The 17,053-nt window shown below is 34.7% G+C and overlaps 3 protein-coding genes across 3 annotated transcripts; all 3 read right to left on the bottom strand.

The window, feature by feature from the left end:
• On the bottom strand, nt 2,009-6,452 carry LOC104739749 (protein STRUBBELIG). The gene is made up of 16 exons (XM_010460194.2): nt 6,032-6,452; nt 5,512-5,641; nt 5,341-5,412; nt 5,114-5,179; nt 4,942-5,013; nt 4,787-4,858; nt 4,633-4,704; nt 4,485-4,550; nt 4,321-4,386; nt 3,750-4,240; nt 3,288-3,646; nt 2,930-3,201; nt 2,714-2,852; nt 2,510-2,625; nt 2,232-2,388; nt 2,009-2,149 (listed from the first exon to the last, which is right to left on the bottom strand). Exons 1-16 carry the CDS (start codon nt 6,120-6,122, stop codon nt 2,087-2,089), a joined length of 2,304 nt encoding a protein of 767 aa, XP_010458496.1. The 5' UTR covers nt 6,123-6,452; the 3' UTR covers nt 2,009-2,086.
• Nucleotides 11,480-12,564, bottom strand: LOC104739748. Its single transcript, XM_010460193.2, has one exon. The coding sequence runs from the start codon at nt 12,420-12,422 to the stop codon at nt 11,601-11,603; it is 822 nt and encodes a 273-aa protein (XP_010458495.1). The 5' UTR covers nt 12,423-12,564; the 3' UTR covers nt 11,480-11,600.
• On the bottom strand, nt 13,914-16,360 carry LOC104739747. The gene is made up of 2 exons (XM_010460192.2): nt 15,910-16,360; nt 13,914-14,359 (listed from the first exon to the last, which is right to left on the bottom strand). The coding sequence occupies exons 1-2, from the start codon at nt 16,231-16,233 to the stop codon at nt 14,219-14,221; spliced, it is 465 nt and encodes a 154-aa protein (XP_010458494.1). The 5' UTR covers nt 16,234-16,360; the 3' UTR covers nt 13,914-14,218.

Below are 17,053 nucleotides of genomic sequence, written 5' to 3'. Positions count from 1 at the left end.
ATCAAACCAAATAAAACTTTTAAACTTGGACGCCTGATAAATCAAGCTTTCCTGCTCATTCGTTGTTGGAAGCATATTAATCTTATTTATACTGTTTTTGAACCATTGTCTAAAAAATTTCTAGCTGATGTGGGATATTGTGCTTAGTTCTTTTATTTCCATAAATTTAAAATTTTCCTTTTTCTAAAAAATTCTGTAAATTTAAAAAATGTTAATGAATGACATGTCAAATCATGATAGGTTGTTTAAAATAATTCTTAACATAGAAAATTCTGGAAATTGTATAAAATGTTAATAAGTGATATGTCAAATTTCTATTGGTTGTTTAAAATCCTATGTGGACGGCCTTAGGAGCTTATAGCTCCTAAAAATATGTTTTACATCTCATAAGAAATAAAAAGCACAAATGTAGATAAATAAGATAATTTATGTTTTGCATCAATATTTATAATATTTTCAACTTTTAAAAGGTTTCGAAAAATAAAATTTGAATCTTTTAAAAAATTTCGATATTTATAATATTTTAAAATTTTAAAATTTAAAACTTATAATATTTAAAAACTTTTTAAAAGCTAAGAATTTTTAAAAGTTTCAATATTTATAATATTTAAACTTTAAAATTTTTAAATATTATAATATTTTTTTGAAACTGTTTAAAGTTTTAATTTGATCAAAAAAAACCCAGATCAAACCAAATAAAACTTTTAAACTTGGACATCTGATAAATCAAGCTTTCCTGCTCATTCGTTGTTGGAAGCATATTAATCTTATTTATACTGGTTCTGAACAATTGTCTAAAAAATTTATAGCCGATGTGGAATATTGTGCTTAGTTCTTTAATTTCCATAAATTTAAAATTTTCCTTTTTCTAAAATTTTTTGTAAATTTAAAAAATGTTAATAAATGACATGTCAAATCATAATAGGTTGTTTAAAATAATTCTAAATATAGAAAATTCTGGAAATTGTATAAATGTTAATAAATGATATGTCAAATTTCTACTGGTTGTTTAAAATCCTATGTGGACGGCTTTATTAGCTTATAGTTCATACTTTTTATTAGTATAGATTGTAACATTTACTTCTTAACGTGTTCTAACCAGTTCGAACATTTTATTCACTTTAAACGTGTCGTGCTGCTTTCACCATAGTTTCTCAATTAAAAACAACCGGAATGTCAAATAACTATGTGACAAGGTCCAATAACATAGGCTTTGATGATATAGAGGAGCAAGTTATTAACATTAGCAAAGCAGAGGTATGTATATCTTGATAGTATATATATAGGAATATTCTTGTTACAACTACTTAGATCAACTCGTATATATTGTTTTTTGTATCCCAGATTACTGGAAACTGCTATACATCTCTTTTGGCTATATAAAGCCTGGTAAATAAATGACTAGAGAGAGGGGATTTTAACCATCTTTCATATCTGTCGGTATTTTTAATTTTTTCTTTCATTATATTTGTGCTTTAGTTAACTCCGTTGATTATGGCACTACTACAGGCTATCAGAGACTGTTGAGAGCCTCATTCGTGACTTCCACTGCCTTGAACACGTACAGTTTTTGAGAGCTTACTACTCCCAAAAGAAACCGAAAGAAGAGAAAGTCTAAGACATCATTCCATGCTTCTGTTGATCTGCTTGATTCCAGTTTTAAGATTTTGTACATTGTCGACTGGCAGTTGTATTGGTTACCTTTTCTTTTATTGCGTACCACCAAGTACAAGCCATTGTTATTCAACCGTAACGTATCCTAATTTTCAGTCTAAATATGTTTTTGCTTGATTTTACGGATATCATTTCAAAATAATAACATTATCTAAACAGACGGCGACGACCCCATGACTCATTTCCATACAGCCACCAAACACAAGTGTTTTTATATTACAAAAGAAATAGGTTGTGCGATTAAAGATGATGTTGATGCCATACGAACAAGAATCTGATAATAAAATATTGGTCGTAGGCAATGTTTTTTTTTTTTTTTGAATTTAATATTAAATTATATTCAAAAGAAAATAACCGTTTTACAAAGCTTTGATAAAAAACATTTCATAACATGCTAGGGTAAGAATGTATCTTAGATCATATGTTGAAGATCTTGGACAATTTCTGATATCGGCGGCCTAAATCCCGGTTCCATCTACAGACAAAAAAAGCATCAGGCAGAGAAGTCAAAAGGGTTCAGTTAATTTATTATCTCATTTAGTTTTGGTGAACTTTACCTGCAGTGAACGTGATATGATATCTGCAAAACGTGACAAGGACTTCATTGGATATGCTCCGTGTAGCGACGGATCAACCATTCTTGTCAAGGCATCGATATCATGAAGCCGAGGAATTGCCCACTGAGCTAGTGTCTGATGTCCCCTAGGCCTTGTCCTGCAAACAACCAGTGAACCAGCGTTTTGTATTCCGTTAGTATAAGTGAAACATGTTCTCTTCTGTATTTAGAATCTTTTTTGGGTTCCATTAATTAGTTGTCTCTCTAGAGTGTAAAAACCTGTCAAATGGTCTGCGTCCGGTGAGCAGTTCTAACATCACAACCCCGAGGCTATATACATCGCTCTGACAAGTGTAGCTCCCATACTCAACCTCAGGAGCGGCATAGCCCGCCATCTACAATTTTACAAGCAAACATCATTTGCCCTTACATCACATCCATGTCAGGATTCAAAATCTTCAAAAAAACATCTTGAAAAATTACCTGACTCGTTGGGCGTGGTGGTAACATATAAGCCAAACCGCTGTCTGCAACACGTACTGAGAGCTTTCCATCAAGGAGAACCTTGGAAGACTTGAAATTCTGGTGTACAACCGGCGGTTGACATACCTCGTGAAGAAACCTGAAACCAAACTCTTAAGATCCTACATGTTCCAAATATTGATTGGCATAACATTTTGAGGTTCGTTTTTTACTTACTGCAATGCCTTTGAAGCTCCTAACGCAACATTTATACGCACATTCCAAGTGAGCTTCTTGTGCAACTTGCGATCCAAATGTAGTGCATCTTGAATTGATCCGTTAGGACAGTACTCATACACAAGTAGCCTTTGACCAAACTCGTTACAGTAACCAAGAAGCTCCAATATAGGACCGCGTTTAAGCTTCAACACATTGGAGACTAAATTGAGAAAATCACCATCACTCTGCGTTCTGTTGATGGTATTGCTCAGCTTCTTAACCGCAAGAAACTACAGATCATAAGATGTCAAGAAGTAAATAAGAATGCACAGCTACATTGTAAGACCAAATGGTAGATAAGAGGAAAGCGTTACACCTTTCCATGACGAAGCTCGGCTCTGTAAACATTACCAATCGACCCTTCCCCGATTATGTTCTCTTCTGAAAAATTATTCGTGTATTGCTGAAGTGAAGCAATGGTGAAAACGGTAGCAGAAGATGAAGTATTCAAGCCCGGGGGAAAATGAGCTGCTCTCTTTGAAGCAGCATCACTGGAATGGAACTGTCTAGGTGGTTGTTGTAGCGGTTTATGCAGTGTATTAACATCCTTATTACAGTATGAAGTAGGAGGCATTGCTCTCCGGCTCTCTTCAGCTCGTGGTGGCATAGGATACCCGTATTTTCTGTCTGCAGTTCCATATCCATCGTAAGGCTTAACCATGGGCTCCCGAGAAACTGTTAAACAAAAGAAACACACCAGCAGCATTTATTTTTGGGGATAGCTAATGAGACAACTCACAAGTTTCTTTATTTTTTGGAAAGAAAAGAATCAGTGTACCTTTTCCCAGAGTGGGGGTTGGTTGAGATGGAGGTTTATTGAAGTATGGTCGTGGTAAATCTTTACGAGCTTTACTGTAATATCGGTTAGATAGTTTACTTCTGCAACATCTCCATAGTGTAACACACAAACCCGATACAAGAACAATTATGGCGACTGAAGAAATGACTAGGATGATTCTTTGCGTGGACCAGAACTTTCCTGATCCTGAACCTGAAGGAGGTGATATTTGCAAAGTTGGTTGCCCTGAACCGGAGTTCCATGGATCTCCTCCTCCTCCATTATCAGAAGGCGGTGACCAAACCAAAGGTGGTGATGGTGGTGGTTGTTGTGGCTGTAGTGGAGCAAATGGAGCAAAAGGAGCAGGAGGAACACCGGAAATAGGAGGGACACGGTTCACAGGAGGAGCATGGTGAGTAGCGGGAGGTGGATCAACTACAGGCGGAGGCGGTGGGGTTATAATCGATGTATTGAACGGTGTTCCATCTTTTCTGCAGTTATAATGAAGATGAAATTTGAATGGCTAATGAAAAGGGATGTTAAAAACAGCTTTTTCTTTAAATATACTTACTTGAAATTCGGAATTTTCAATAGATTTGGCGGTATAGGTCCTGAGAATAAGTTGTTTTCTACATTCCTGAATCAAAGTTATGAAAAAACCATAATGAGTTACTGAAATTGGCTTTATGGTTGGAGAGTTAAGAACAAAGAGTATGCAAGGTGACAGAAGATTACAAATCAGTCAAGAAAAGGTCCTCTATAACTTCAAGTGTTCCGGTGAGCTTGTTGTCCTGCAAATGCCTGCAGTCCAACCACATCAGATATAAAAGCAATGGTAACAATCTTTTTATACAGTTTCATATTCTAGAATATGTGCACTTACAATATCCTGAGAGATGCTAAGTCTCCCATGGATGAAGGTAAATGCCCGGTCAGTATGTTAGACGATAAGTCCCTGCATTTAGAAACTAAAAGCTTAAGTGATAGACCCCAAAGGGAGGAAAAAAAATGAGACTAAAGAGAGGAGAAAAGCATACAGTTTTGTCAGTTTTGTTAACTGCTGAAAGTAATCTGGTATCTCTCCTGATAGAATATTGTTTCCCAGCAACCTGAAGGGAAAAGAAAGAGTCTGCTTTAAACAAAGGAAAGATCACATATGCGAGAAGCAGTATCATCTTTAACAAAGACTTACAGTTCAGATAAATCGGATAGAAAGGACAATGTAAAGGGAATATTCCCAGTGAAGCGATTGCCCGAGAGAGATCTGAAACAAGAAAACAAAACCAAAATGGAGTGTCTTTGTAAATGTTTTAAACTGTTCAAACATAAGTACTGCCATAAACATAGTCAATTCTCAAACGCACAGGTTTCGGATGGAAGAAGGCAAAGCCTGCGGAATTGTCCCTGAAATATGATTGCTACTGAAGTCCCTGTCCATTCAAACAAGGAAAAGAGAAATTATAACCAAACCTTATATACCTATTACAGATCAAACTATAGCCAATGGTAAAATCTTGTATGTTATTTATATAGCAAGAAGCCTCAAAAGAAACAAGAAGATGAACAAAACAAGACAAGAAGCTTTGCTTACATCACTTGAATAGATGAAAAATCAGCCAAAGTATCACTTAAGCCTCCACCAACCTTCATGCCTGGTATCCTTCTGCAGCCAACAACAATAATCACCTGGTCAGAACCTGAATTGGTGATTCTAAAAGCAAACCATAACAAAAGAGTTGCAAGAAAAGAAGAGGAAGTATACATTTCTGTGATGTTTGAGGAGTCACAAACCACACCTTGCCACTTTTCTCCACAAGGGTCTCCTCCAAAAGCAAGCCACTTAGATAGAGATGGTGCTCCCAAAGTGATGTACAAGTTATTAATCGCCGAAACTGCAGCGGTTAAACAACAAACAAACCCATCACAATATAATTAAATTAATCTCACACTTTTTTTCTAGAGATCAAGGAATCTTTCTGAAGATAACCATTTAATGAAAAACAACAAGAACAAATTTCTAGGTCTTGAACTAAAACCCTAAAAAGAGCTTAAGTGCCAAAAACCAAAACTTTAGGGTTTTTGAGATTAGCCTCAGAATGATCGAATCTGCCAATCTGGAGCTTCCTAGACAGCTCTATTGTTAACCTAGTTTTACCCTAAAAACTGATAAAGGTCATTTTCACTTTGACATAAGTCAAAATCTAGAGTGTTCACTTTAAACTAAAACAAGGAGACAAAGCAAAACCACCAAAAGTGAAGACTTTGCAGAGAGAGATTATTACCATCTCGTAGATTAGTGACTCCAGCTGAGAACGGCATTGTCAAGGCCAAAACAGAGAGAACAAAGAACACTTCCCATCTTGTAAAGCTCATAGCTTCAGCCTCTCTACTGAAGATGGGAAAAACCCTTGAACTTGAGATTAGACTGTTTGTTTCCAAGTAAACGAAGAATGTGATGAAGACCTCAGAAGGAAGAAGGTTGAAAACAGGGATATTCCTGATTAAAAGGTAAAGTGAATCATAATTTCGTCGGATTTTAAGGAGAGAGAAAGAAAGAAAGAGGAAAGAGATGAGTGAGTGAGAGAGAGAGTAATGTAGTGTAGTGTGTTTTGTCTCGAAGAACGAGCGGCTTACAAAAGCCAACGGCTTTGTTTTTCTCAGTTTAAGCCTTTCAAGGTTTCGTCTCAAAGTGTGAAACAGAGAAACTTTGCCAAGACTTGTCTCTCTTTAATGTTTTTTTAATTGTCGCTTTGCTTCATCTAACTATAGTTTCCTTTCGTGTATTTAATTTTGGTATTTTTCTAATGCCATCAGGTACAAAATAAGTGAATATTGCAGATTAATTCTATTTTCGTTACTTCACCTATTAAAATCCAATTAATGCAAATATCAGATATCACCACTTAATTCAGTGAGATGGGCCAAGAAAACAGTTGAAGTGAAGAAAAACTCTGCGACTTCTTTAATGGAAGAAGAGAAGTGAGAGACCCTACAAGGTCAAATTATCATCATTTTCATCCCACGTTCAATTTTGCTCTTTTGTAGGTTAGTGGTTAAATGTTGAATTTGTGAGATTGTTTTTTTTAGTTGGGTTTTTTAATTTTATTTTCTAAAGATTCTGACACCATAACACAATGTATGGGGCAATGATGTTACAGTTAAATTTCTTAAAAAGTTACAATGTCTAAGGTTAAAGCTTAATAGTTCTTTTATTAATGGCTTAAACTGAAATTATGAAAATTGTGTTAGAACTTTATGAGAAAAATAAGAAGGTAAATTTATGATTACACTTTTTGTTTTTATATTAAAGAATTCTGGTTTTTTGTGTACAGTTACAACTAACAATCACTATTTATCAATTTCTTTGGAATACATATTTTAATTTGTAAAACCAATTGTTGGTCGATGTGATGGAAGATTTGTGAACAATTCAATAATAATAATTTAATGGCATGCCATCATTCCATAATTTGAGATGAGAGTAATTTTGATATTCGTGTGTGATTATTACTGCTGAAATTCGAATGAACTATTAATGACCCGAATAATAATAACAGCAAAATCAAATGGAATGATCAAGACAGAACGAACATGGTTGGTGAGTTCAAGTTTTTCTTTTTCATTTTGTGAGGTTCCGAACTCTATCAGACAATTATGGTATCCGGACAATAATACATTTGACCACAAAACATTAGAATGGTAGGCACGAGGCAGTAATTTGTTTACACCGTTACTATATTGCTTCTTGACACTGTACTAGCAAACAAAACACCACCATTCTAATGGGCTACGAAAACAAAATATGGGCCCAAATTGGTTAATAATGTAAAGGTAAAAAGATACATCTCGCAGGCCTTATTACGCAATGAGATTGCAAATTTTCAACGGCTACTAATCTGTGAAGAAAACTATAGACTTAAGTGAAATAAAAATACTGAATCTTCAAATGAAAATACCGAATACGTTTGGTTTATTTATCTCCATTTTTTTTTGGACAAAAATTTATCTCCATTTAAGATTATATAATAATAAAAGATGTTTGGACCGCTACTTTCACGCCTTTCTTTAATCACAGTGTTCATTAACTACGTTCGATTAGATCATCCAACAAAACATAACCGAACTCAAACCAAGACCATATCAGACAACAAATTTGGATTCACTTTAATTCTGGTAGTTTAAAGATCGGTTAACCCAAATCGATGATTGCATTATGGAGTTATAAATCACTACTTAAATCAATAAATACAAACTTTATGTTAATATGCGAATAATGATTGTAGCCACTCATATACTTTACCAAAATTAGTTACCAGTTTGGAAGATATATTAGAGTGCATTCAAACTATTGGTCTCTTTAAAAAAGTGTTTATGCAAAATATAGATATTATAAAGTTAGGCTTTATAATTTTTAACATGGTCTCTCATTACCCAAAAAGGCGAAACTAAAATTAAAAAAATGCAGCGATACTTTATGGGTCACCTGTGAGACCAGAGGATCCAAGGAGCATGACGAACGAATGTTTTATTTATTTAAATTAATTGTGGTTTTATCTACACGAATTTTTTGGTTTCAAATTTTTGGTTTTACATCGTCCCAGCATTTTATGACCTACCAACTATATATATCCGTTATAAATCTTTCCATCTTCAAAATTCCGAACAAAAAGATAAGTTTAAAAGGATAAAAGTTCTATGAAATTGTGAAAAAAACACCAAAAACTTGGATGATTCCTAGTGCTTCTAAGACCATCATTACTGGTGAATACTCTTAGGGATACTCTCTTGTTGGGCCCCAAAAACAGAATATTAAATCCATTTTCGAGTCCAGTTTAGTGAGTATCGTTACTTCTGATAGTAACTGAAGCAACACCCCGAGAAACGCAACGTGGCGTTTTTTTATTGGTTCTAAGAGAAATATAAAACTTAATTTTTTTTGTTTCATTTTTTTTTCTTTCCGAATCTCTCTCTCTCTTCTCTGTCGGGTGAAAGGCGATTTGGGTGGCGATTCTTGCGAATTCCGGGAAATTCCATCGATTCAGACCGAATCTGATGAATTTTCCGGCTAAATATGGAGGATGATGGCAAGCAGAGGCGATGGCGAAGAACAAACGGTGTAACCCTAAGATGATGACGCTTCGGTTCTGAAGACAAACGACGGCGGAGGTTTCAGATTGGTGGAACAACGAAGGCGGAGGTTTCCGGGGGTCTAAAGCGGACGGCGAGGTTTCAGAATCGTGGTCTTTGTATAACTGTATCTGTCTTTCCCATTTCGTTTGATTTTTTATTTTCTTCCTCTGTTCTAAACGATTATTATGATTATTATCTGATCTTCTATTGGCTAACAAATTGATGGGTGAAGGACAAGGTAGTTAGATGATAGACTTTGTGTTCTTTTGTACCGATTTAGAATCCTTGATTTTTGTTTCAAGGTTTGAGAAAGTTTATGGGAAATAATCGATTTTTTGTTGGAAGGTTTCGTCATTTGATTGATACTTGATAAAATGAAAGGATAGGGGCTTTTGTATTTGGTTGATGAAGCATGGTTTGATTATGACATGGAAATTTCAAAGCTTGTTGATTGTTGTTGGTTGGTTTCTGGCTTTGCTTGATTTCTGAGAACTTGGATGAAATAATATTCAAAAAGTTGCAGTCTTTGTAGCATTTTAATCACTCCTGTGATGCTACTTTGCTTGCCCTTTCTGGTTCATCACATTATTCTCAAAAGCTTAGACTGAGCAGTGTTGGTTCATCACATTATTCTCAAAAGCTTAGACTGAGCAGTATTGGTTCCTCTGTTGTTTCTTGGAGGGTTTGACTAAAGGCAACTGAGAAGATTAGGATTTTTTTAATCTGATTCACAAGGGAGAATAGTTGAATCAGCTGTGTCTATTGAATCTATTTCTGGAGACTTTGTTTGGATTCTAAATGACAACTTAGATCAGTTTGTGCAGGTATGTCCAGTTTGTGCGGTTAGGGTGGGTGTTGATATGGTTGCTCATATAACCCTTCAGCATGCTAATATATTCAAGATATCCTTTTTGTCTTCTCAAGTCATAGAGACAAACTAGTAGATCAAATGTTGACAAACATTTAGGTTTCAATTCTTTTCAACTCTTATTGTAAAATATGTGAACTATTTTGAATTTTGTATAATATGTTTAATATTCCAAAGTTTGTAAAATATGTTTAAGATTCCAAAGTTTTATGTAATATAAAAAGTTTAATAGTTGTTTTGTCATTTTAGATTATTAAAGTTTGATAATTACTAAATACAAATTAAAAAATTATTATTTAAAAAATTGAGCAACCTTCTTTGGGTTCTCTAGTAAAGGAATGATTTTGCAAAAATACTCTTAGGGTTGCTTTACTTAAATTAGTATTAATTATATGATTAATTAATTTGAGAGTAACTTAGGAGAGGTACTCCACTAATGATGCTCTAACGTCTCTGTATATATGTATCGAATTTAGGGCACTTGAAGATCATCAAACTTGAGCGAATTCAAACTTAATACTTCAACTTTTTATGTGCGTATCAATTTTTTTGTGACGCACTTGATATTCTGATTGATTTATATTAAATTGATCAGAGTTGGTAGTCTTATTCTATGTTCATTTCTCAATATGCACAAGTGCATGTGACACAGAAACTTTCTAGAGAATTAACGGTAAAGAAACCTTGTTATCTTTATATATATAATTCGCCGGGAATTATTCAACAAGTTCATCCAATAAATTAGTTAACGTAATGTGGGGTGCAAAAAGACAAGCAAGAAAGCGTTAAAAAAGCAAAATCTTTTACAATGCTCTCTCCAAAAGATGAGCCTACAAAAGTTAAAAACAATAATAAAGAAAATTGCTATGAAAAAGAAAAAGTTTGAATGATTTACCAGACAAACACACAAAATCGAACTTTATAGAAGAAAATATTTACTTTAAGGAAGGATCCCAATTTTGTTTTACATATGATCGGAGCTAAACTAAGATGAAGAGTTTGTATACTGTCTATGTGCTGTAATAACACTAGTTTATACACAAAATGGAACCTATTATAAACGATTCATGCAAAACCTAATAATTATTTTATACACAATATAGTTTTTACACCTTATATATACTCTACGAATCAGCAAATCTTAGACCAATATAAAACGAAGAGAACTACATTTTGATTGGAATGACGAAATCTTACGTTAAATGTTTTATTTGATCCTATAAGTCGCACAACGTATTCAAATCGTCGATTAGTTCTAGATGATAACACAAGAAATACACTACTAATTCAAAATATATGATGTTTTAATTAAAGCATGCAGATTAAGAATTCATTTTTTACAAGTTCAACCAATCAGAAACAATATTATATAATATAAAATACTAAATTAATATAAAAATTACATAAAAACTTGAAAACATCCTATATTATAAAACAAAAAACTTCTCTAAAATATCTTATATTTTGAAACGGAGTGAGTATTCATTATACATTATTTGAAATTTGTTGTTGGTTCATACGATCATAGTGTAATTGAATTTAGTAGTGTATGGTAACTTATTGGGAGTCAAAGTTACGTGACTTTGCTTGCGTCTGATTTTTGACTGTCAGAAAAAATATATAATTGATGTCATAGAAGCAAATCTTTTGCCGCCCCTACTCACACATCATATAATAATTTCTCTTTTTTTATATAATCAATAAAAACAGAAAAAATTATACAAGACACAACGAAACAAGATCCTTGACACTGGCGAAGCATGTGAAATAAAACTGAATAGATAAGTTTCTGAAAATTATAAATTCCGGCGATAATTAGAGAATATTATCCTACCGAATTAAAAATCATTCTCTCATAGAAAGATGAAACACTCTAGTGAAACAAGAGGGTTCTCAAACGTGTCGCTTGGGGCAGTATTGTAATTCCCGACAGAACCGGGCCACTTGTGATGATGACTACAATCTTGCTCCGACACGTTCTTATTCAAACCGGGTCTGACCCGACCCGGAGACTGGCTTATTTTCCTCGTTGCTACACAACTCTCCGTACTCTGTTGACTCCGAGTTGGACCCATCACGACGGACCTGTTCATCGCCGGCGACCTGGACCTTCTCTCCGATAATTCAGGCGGATCTCTCTTGCACGTACCAGACGGAACCAGTCTCACCGAGCCAGCTTCTTCTTCTCCTTCGGTGTTTCTCTTAAGAGGAGACATATCAGTTCTCCGGGTCGGATAACCAACCATGACCCGGTTCCGAGATTTCGCCGGAGATCTCTGTCTAACTACTCCCTGAGGTTTCATCTTCTTCACTTCTTCCTCGTCGTACTTCTTCACGATCGAAAGCAAACTCTCGCTCAAACTACTACACACCTCCGAAACCTCTGATCCTTTTTCCGGTTTAACAGAACCGGGCTTGGTCATAACCGGTTCTGTAGCTACGTCGTCTACGACAATTCCGGGTTTCTTCTTCTCCTCGTCTTCTTGAATCTTTATCGACGACGTCTTCTTCTCCACCGTCGAATTGTCGTCAGAGAAAGTGAGAAATGTGGTTTCGGACAAGACTTCTTTGACTACCGTCTCTTCATCGACAACGGATGGAGGTGGTGCGGTGTTCTTGCCGGAGACGAGTTCATCTTTCTGGTCAGTGGTGGCGGAACTGAGGCAACAACCCATAACAGAGGACGGTGTCGTTCAAGTGGAAATAATGAGATTTTAGTAACTCTTTTTTTTGGTGCTGTGTGATGATGGCAGCAGAGCAGAGCAGAGTGAATGTGAGAAGTGAGAGAGATTTTTTTGGGTATTTATTGGCATTAATATTTTGGATCAATCTAGAGTGACTAGTGTAACAAACTAATTTTCACCAAAGTTGTTGTTACAGTATTTATTTTATTCATAACAGTGAAACCAATAATGTTTTACGACAAAGAAATAGTTATAACCTGAAAATGCATATTAAACTCTAGATTATTCTCTAGCACACATGTAATAAATTAGTAGATTTTCTAAAAATAATTTAAAATGTCTAATTGACGTTTTTTTAAGAGCAAAGATAATAAGGTTTTCTTTTGTCATAAGTTGTTGTACCAAATGGGCTAAGTCGTTAACAACACAACAGCCTTGAAGTAAACTAAGAAAAAATGACCAGTAAGTATGAGTGTTATGCTCGTAAAATACTGCTGTCGTTCCGATTTCGAGTACATCAACATACCGTGATATGATTGGTGTATCAACACAATCGGTTTTAAAGAAGATTAGTTGAATGAGCTGACTTGGCTAAGGAGGGCAGAGACTCTTTCTCATTTAGAAGTGTTGCCGTTGAAGTTATTCTCTTTAAATACAAGCTATGTGTGCGTGGGGAGGATGATGCTTATTGTTGTTGAATGTTAGCGATGTGCTAAGTGAGAGAGTGATGTGCTCTCGTCTCTGATATTCGTTAGGTGAAGAGCTTGTGATGTGCTTGCCTTCGTCTATAGTGTGTTAGTGTTTGGGTTAGCAATAAAGAGTTAGTTACAGAGGTTACGATATCTTAAATCTATCATACCGCCATGCAAAGCATTAAAGATTGTATTATGACTTGTTTTCATTTCGAATAATGCTATACAAATTACATAGTTGTATATATATGATATTTGACAAAAGGTACAAAATCGTAAGCGAGTGGCTGAATGTGATTTTACGATATAGATAAATAGAATTATAAAAGAATTTTCTTCATGAAATGTCGAGATATATTTTCATTTTTGGACGCAAATATATACGTGCACTCTCAAATTCACATAAGCCAAACACTAGTATAAGTCAACTGTTCCGGAAAATAATTGTACAACATATGACAGAAGTACCAATTTAACATGACTAGACGAAAAGAAAAAAAATGTATATACCATTTACATAACAGTGGATATTCACATTGACTGGTGACTACACAACAAAAGAGTTACGTCTGCTTTTTAAATTCCAACAAAATTTCAGATTCTTCACTCACTTGCATTAAGATTTCACCTAGTTCGAAATCTATCTCGTTTCAAAACTACCACACTGGAAAATACTGGAATTCTAAAGCAGCACCGCATGAACGAACTCTCTTAGCTTTTCTTCTCAGCAACTACTAAGTCATTTAACAAGCAAAAAAAACAAAACAAAAAAAAAGACAGAGAAACAAGATAAAGCCAAGACAAATCTTGAATATATGCTTAAGGCATTTATAGTAAAGGGCATAACCCAGTTTTTGATCCTAATGCTATTTACACAAAATGCGGATAAAATAATCTCCCCGAACCCAATCAATGTAGCGAAATCACCGGGAGTGAAAAAAAAACAATACGAGGAAACAAAAACATCCGATGCCAAACTCAACTCAACTCAATGTGGTTGGTCGCTCGAATGTTAAATAAGCCAATGGTGAATGGTGACGGAGATGAATAAAACAGTCTTCAACATTCTTGAATGGAGTTTGAGTTGGAGGAGTCTCATGATGAGCTAGATTGATGCTGAGACTGTGAGATTTGTTGAAGAGGACAAGGCACTGGCACTGGTGCTGGATGAGCGATGAACGTAGGGATATCATCTCCTGGCATCAATACTGATACCCCGTTTGAGTAAATAGTCATCTGCAAGGAAAACAAATTAAAAAAAATCAGATACATAATAACAACACAAAATATATCCAACAGATAGAAGAAGCAAAGATTCTCAAAATGACTCTTGTTTGATTAGCCAACAAAACACAAGCAAATGAGAATTTTGAGTGGGAGAAGACAATGACAGATCTAAACATGTGTCATTGTTCCCCAACAGCAACTCAGGTTAGAATGAAGAAAAGGGCAAACACATTTTGGTCTTAAGTTTACCATTTATGGGTCCTTCCCATGTTTTTGAATGCTTCTATCTACTCTTTTCATCACATGGTTTGTTCCATATCCATCTACAATCAATCTATTTATGCCAGTGAGTCTATTAATTAAAATGACTATTTCTAACAAGAAAATAAGGTATACAAAAGAGCATCTCAATTAATAAGATCCGCTTCATTTGGGAAGAAGAACTAAATTCCAAGTTTGAAACCCATTACATCCAAGTTTATATCTTTAGTGGGATTCAAGAGACATTTGTAACTAAACTTGAGCTAGTGTTTAGTACTAAAAGAGACAGAGAAGTCTCCAAGAATCTCTAAATTACATTCAAGTTCACATATAGATTGAAATATCAATAGTCTTCAACAGATCAATCTATCCTACTTCTACTGTTATATGAGATCAGTATCAAGCAAACTCTACAACCTCCATGGAACTATGTAAAGCAACCTACTCAAGAAGATGGAAAACAAGAATAGACTCTAGAATAGGAATAGTGTTAGGTTTCAAGAAAACCTGTGGGGTCATTTGTGTTCCTAGGAAATGTCAGTCACACATGGTTTCAGAATTTGACGTTTAGAAATCGTCTTCAATCTACAACACGCATAGTTAGTATTATAGGCGTCGACATCAATCCTTACAAATCAATCTTCTTCAACAAACAAAACTTTATTACACACTTGTTTCTTGTCTCCTTGGTCATTCATTATTAACAAGGAGAAAAAAAACAGAGAGATTCTGAATGACGAAAGAGATCAATGAATGCATCACCATTTATACATACATATACATACACTCTAGTCTCTACAGTGTGTGCATGTGTGAGTGAGTGAGAGGAAAGCTTATGAGACATCTTTAAATGTTGATGATGTAAAAGCATGTGCAATGTTGGGTCTCTTTCAATACTCAAATAGTACACAGAATCAAAAAACCCAATGATGTTTTCTTCTTCTTCTGCTTTTGGAAATGGACGTGTTCACATCAAACATGATTAATGACCTCAAATATTAATCCAAAGACTGAAACTTTTTAATTAATACCAAATTTTGCTTCATTAAACACATAATTATAAATTTTAACCAACAAATTAATAATTTAAGTTTATTAGTACTTTAGTTCATCAAAAGTGTCAAACATCAGATTGTGAAAGAAGAATGAAATCTCTAAATTAGTCAACAATTTAAGAAACAGTAATTAAGTACTAAGCAAGTAGACAATAATGCGAAAATTAAGGAATTTGTGTGTTTTACGAAATTTATTCGCTGAAAATTTATTAAGACAAGAGAATATAAAGTGAAAAGACTTGCCTTGGGAGATTGGTAACCGAGTTTAGTTGCAGAACCATTGTGAAACCCGACCCGAGGATCCATACCCGAAAGGACCCGACTTGAAGAGGAATCTGAGTTAGTAGTAGTCGTTGCAGTAGTGGTGGTACGAATCAGTCTCTCGAAGATAGCCATAACGAGGAACATAGAGATGAGAATAGCTGTAGCAACGAAACCGAAGGAGACAGCGTTAACTGAGTCGTCAAATTGAGATTTCCACGGCTCTTCTCGCCGGAGATTCATCGGAGCTCCAATAGGTGGCCATTGTTCGTTCAAGTTCGTCTTTAGATTCGAAAGGTCTCTCATTTATGTGTAAAAAGAGGTGAAGAAGCTTCAATGTTCTTCGTTTGTAGCGGTGAAACAGAGAGAAAGAGAGAGAGAGAGATGAAGAAAGAAGGAGAAGGAGAAAGAGAGGAAGCAAGTGGGGCTAATATGTGAGAAAGTGAAAGTTTTGGGATTTTAAGAGAAAAGTTTGAAAAATAAATAAAAAAATTGTAACTTTTCGGGGACACACATGTTGTCCTTTATTGCACAGCTTTTCTCGAAACCAAAAAAAAAAAAAAACTTACAAAGGGAATAGTGTGATTTTTTTGTTAAGTAAAGTAATTAAGAGAATCTTTGAGCTTTTACTTTGAGCCATGACGAACACTTTGTTACCTATTAAAGACAGGCGTGACTCGATCATTATTTTTTTTTTAATTAACATAATTGGTTAATCCTTAAAGTACACACACACACTACACTACAGGGTCTGAGTATAAAAGTGAACATTTTGGGTTATTTTTTTTACTAAATTAACACTAGTAAAAAACATTTCCACTTCAAACCTCAACACTTTACTTTACAAGGTCATCTTGTCGACGACCCATTGTACAACTCATCGTGAAGTCATGTAATCCCAAACTCGATATCAAAACATGCAATAGATGTTGAGGTTAAACTGTTATTATAGACATAGATATCGAGTAAAAATACAATACATGTATAAAGAAGACCTTTAATAAAATAAAAAAATACACGTGTAAAGACTTTACAAGACAAGTATAGTCTTTTGAATCTCTTATTTCAAACATTGTAAAGATGAACCTAAAACACTTAATACCAATAATAAGTCTTTTAATTCTTG

The sequence above is a fragment of the Camelina sativa genome, chromosome 14 (genome assembly GCF_000633955.1).
Source record: "Camelina sativa cultivar DH55 chromosome 14, Cs, whole genome shotgun sequence".
Taxonomy (NCBI): Eukaryota; Viridiplantae; Streptophyta; class Magnoliopsida; order Brassicales; family Brassicaceae; genus Camelina; species Camelina sativa.
The sequence above is the reverse complement of the archived record's forward strand: the minus strand, read 5'-3'. Positions and strand labels throughout refer to the sequence as shown.

What these genes read in the sequence shown, in the direction of transcription:
- LOC104739748 (XM_010460193.2), bottom strand. Translation starts at nt 12,422, where the DNA reads ATGGGTTGTTGCCTCAGTTCCGCCACCACTGACCAGAAAGATGAACTC.
- LOC104739749 (XM_010460194.2), bottom strand. Translation starts at nt 6,122, where the DNA reads ATGAGCTTTACAAGATGGGAAGTGTTCTTTGTTCTCTCTGTTTTGGCC. An exon ending in TTAACAAAACTGACAAAACT is followed by an intron (nt 4,705 to 4,786) that starts GTATGCTTTTCT and finishes TTCTAAATGCAG; the next exon opens with GGACTTATCGTCTAACATAC. An exon ending in TCATATCACGTTCACTGCAG is followed by an intron (nt 2,150 to 2,231) that starts GTAAAGTTCACC and finishes TTTTGTCTGTAG; the next exon opens with ATGGAACCGGGATTTAGGCC.
- LOC104739747 (XM_010460192.2), bottom strand. Translation starts at nt 16,233, where the DNA reads ATGAGAGACCTTTCGAATCTAAAGACGAACTTGAACGAACAATGGCCA. An exon ending in TCGGTTACCAATCTCCCAAG is followed by an intron (nt 14,360 to 15,909) that starts GCAAGTCTTTTC and finishes TTTTCCTTGCAG; the next exon opens with ATGACTATTTACTCAAACGG.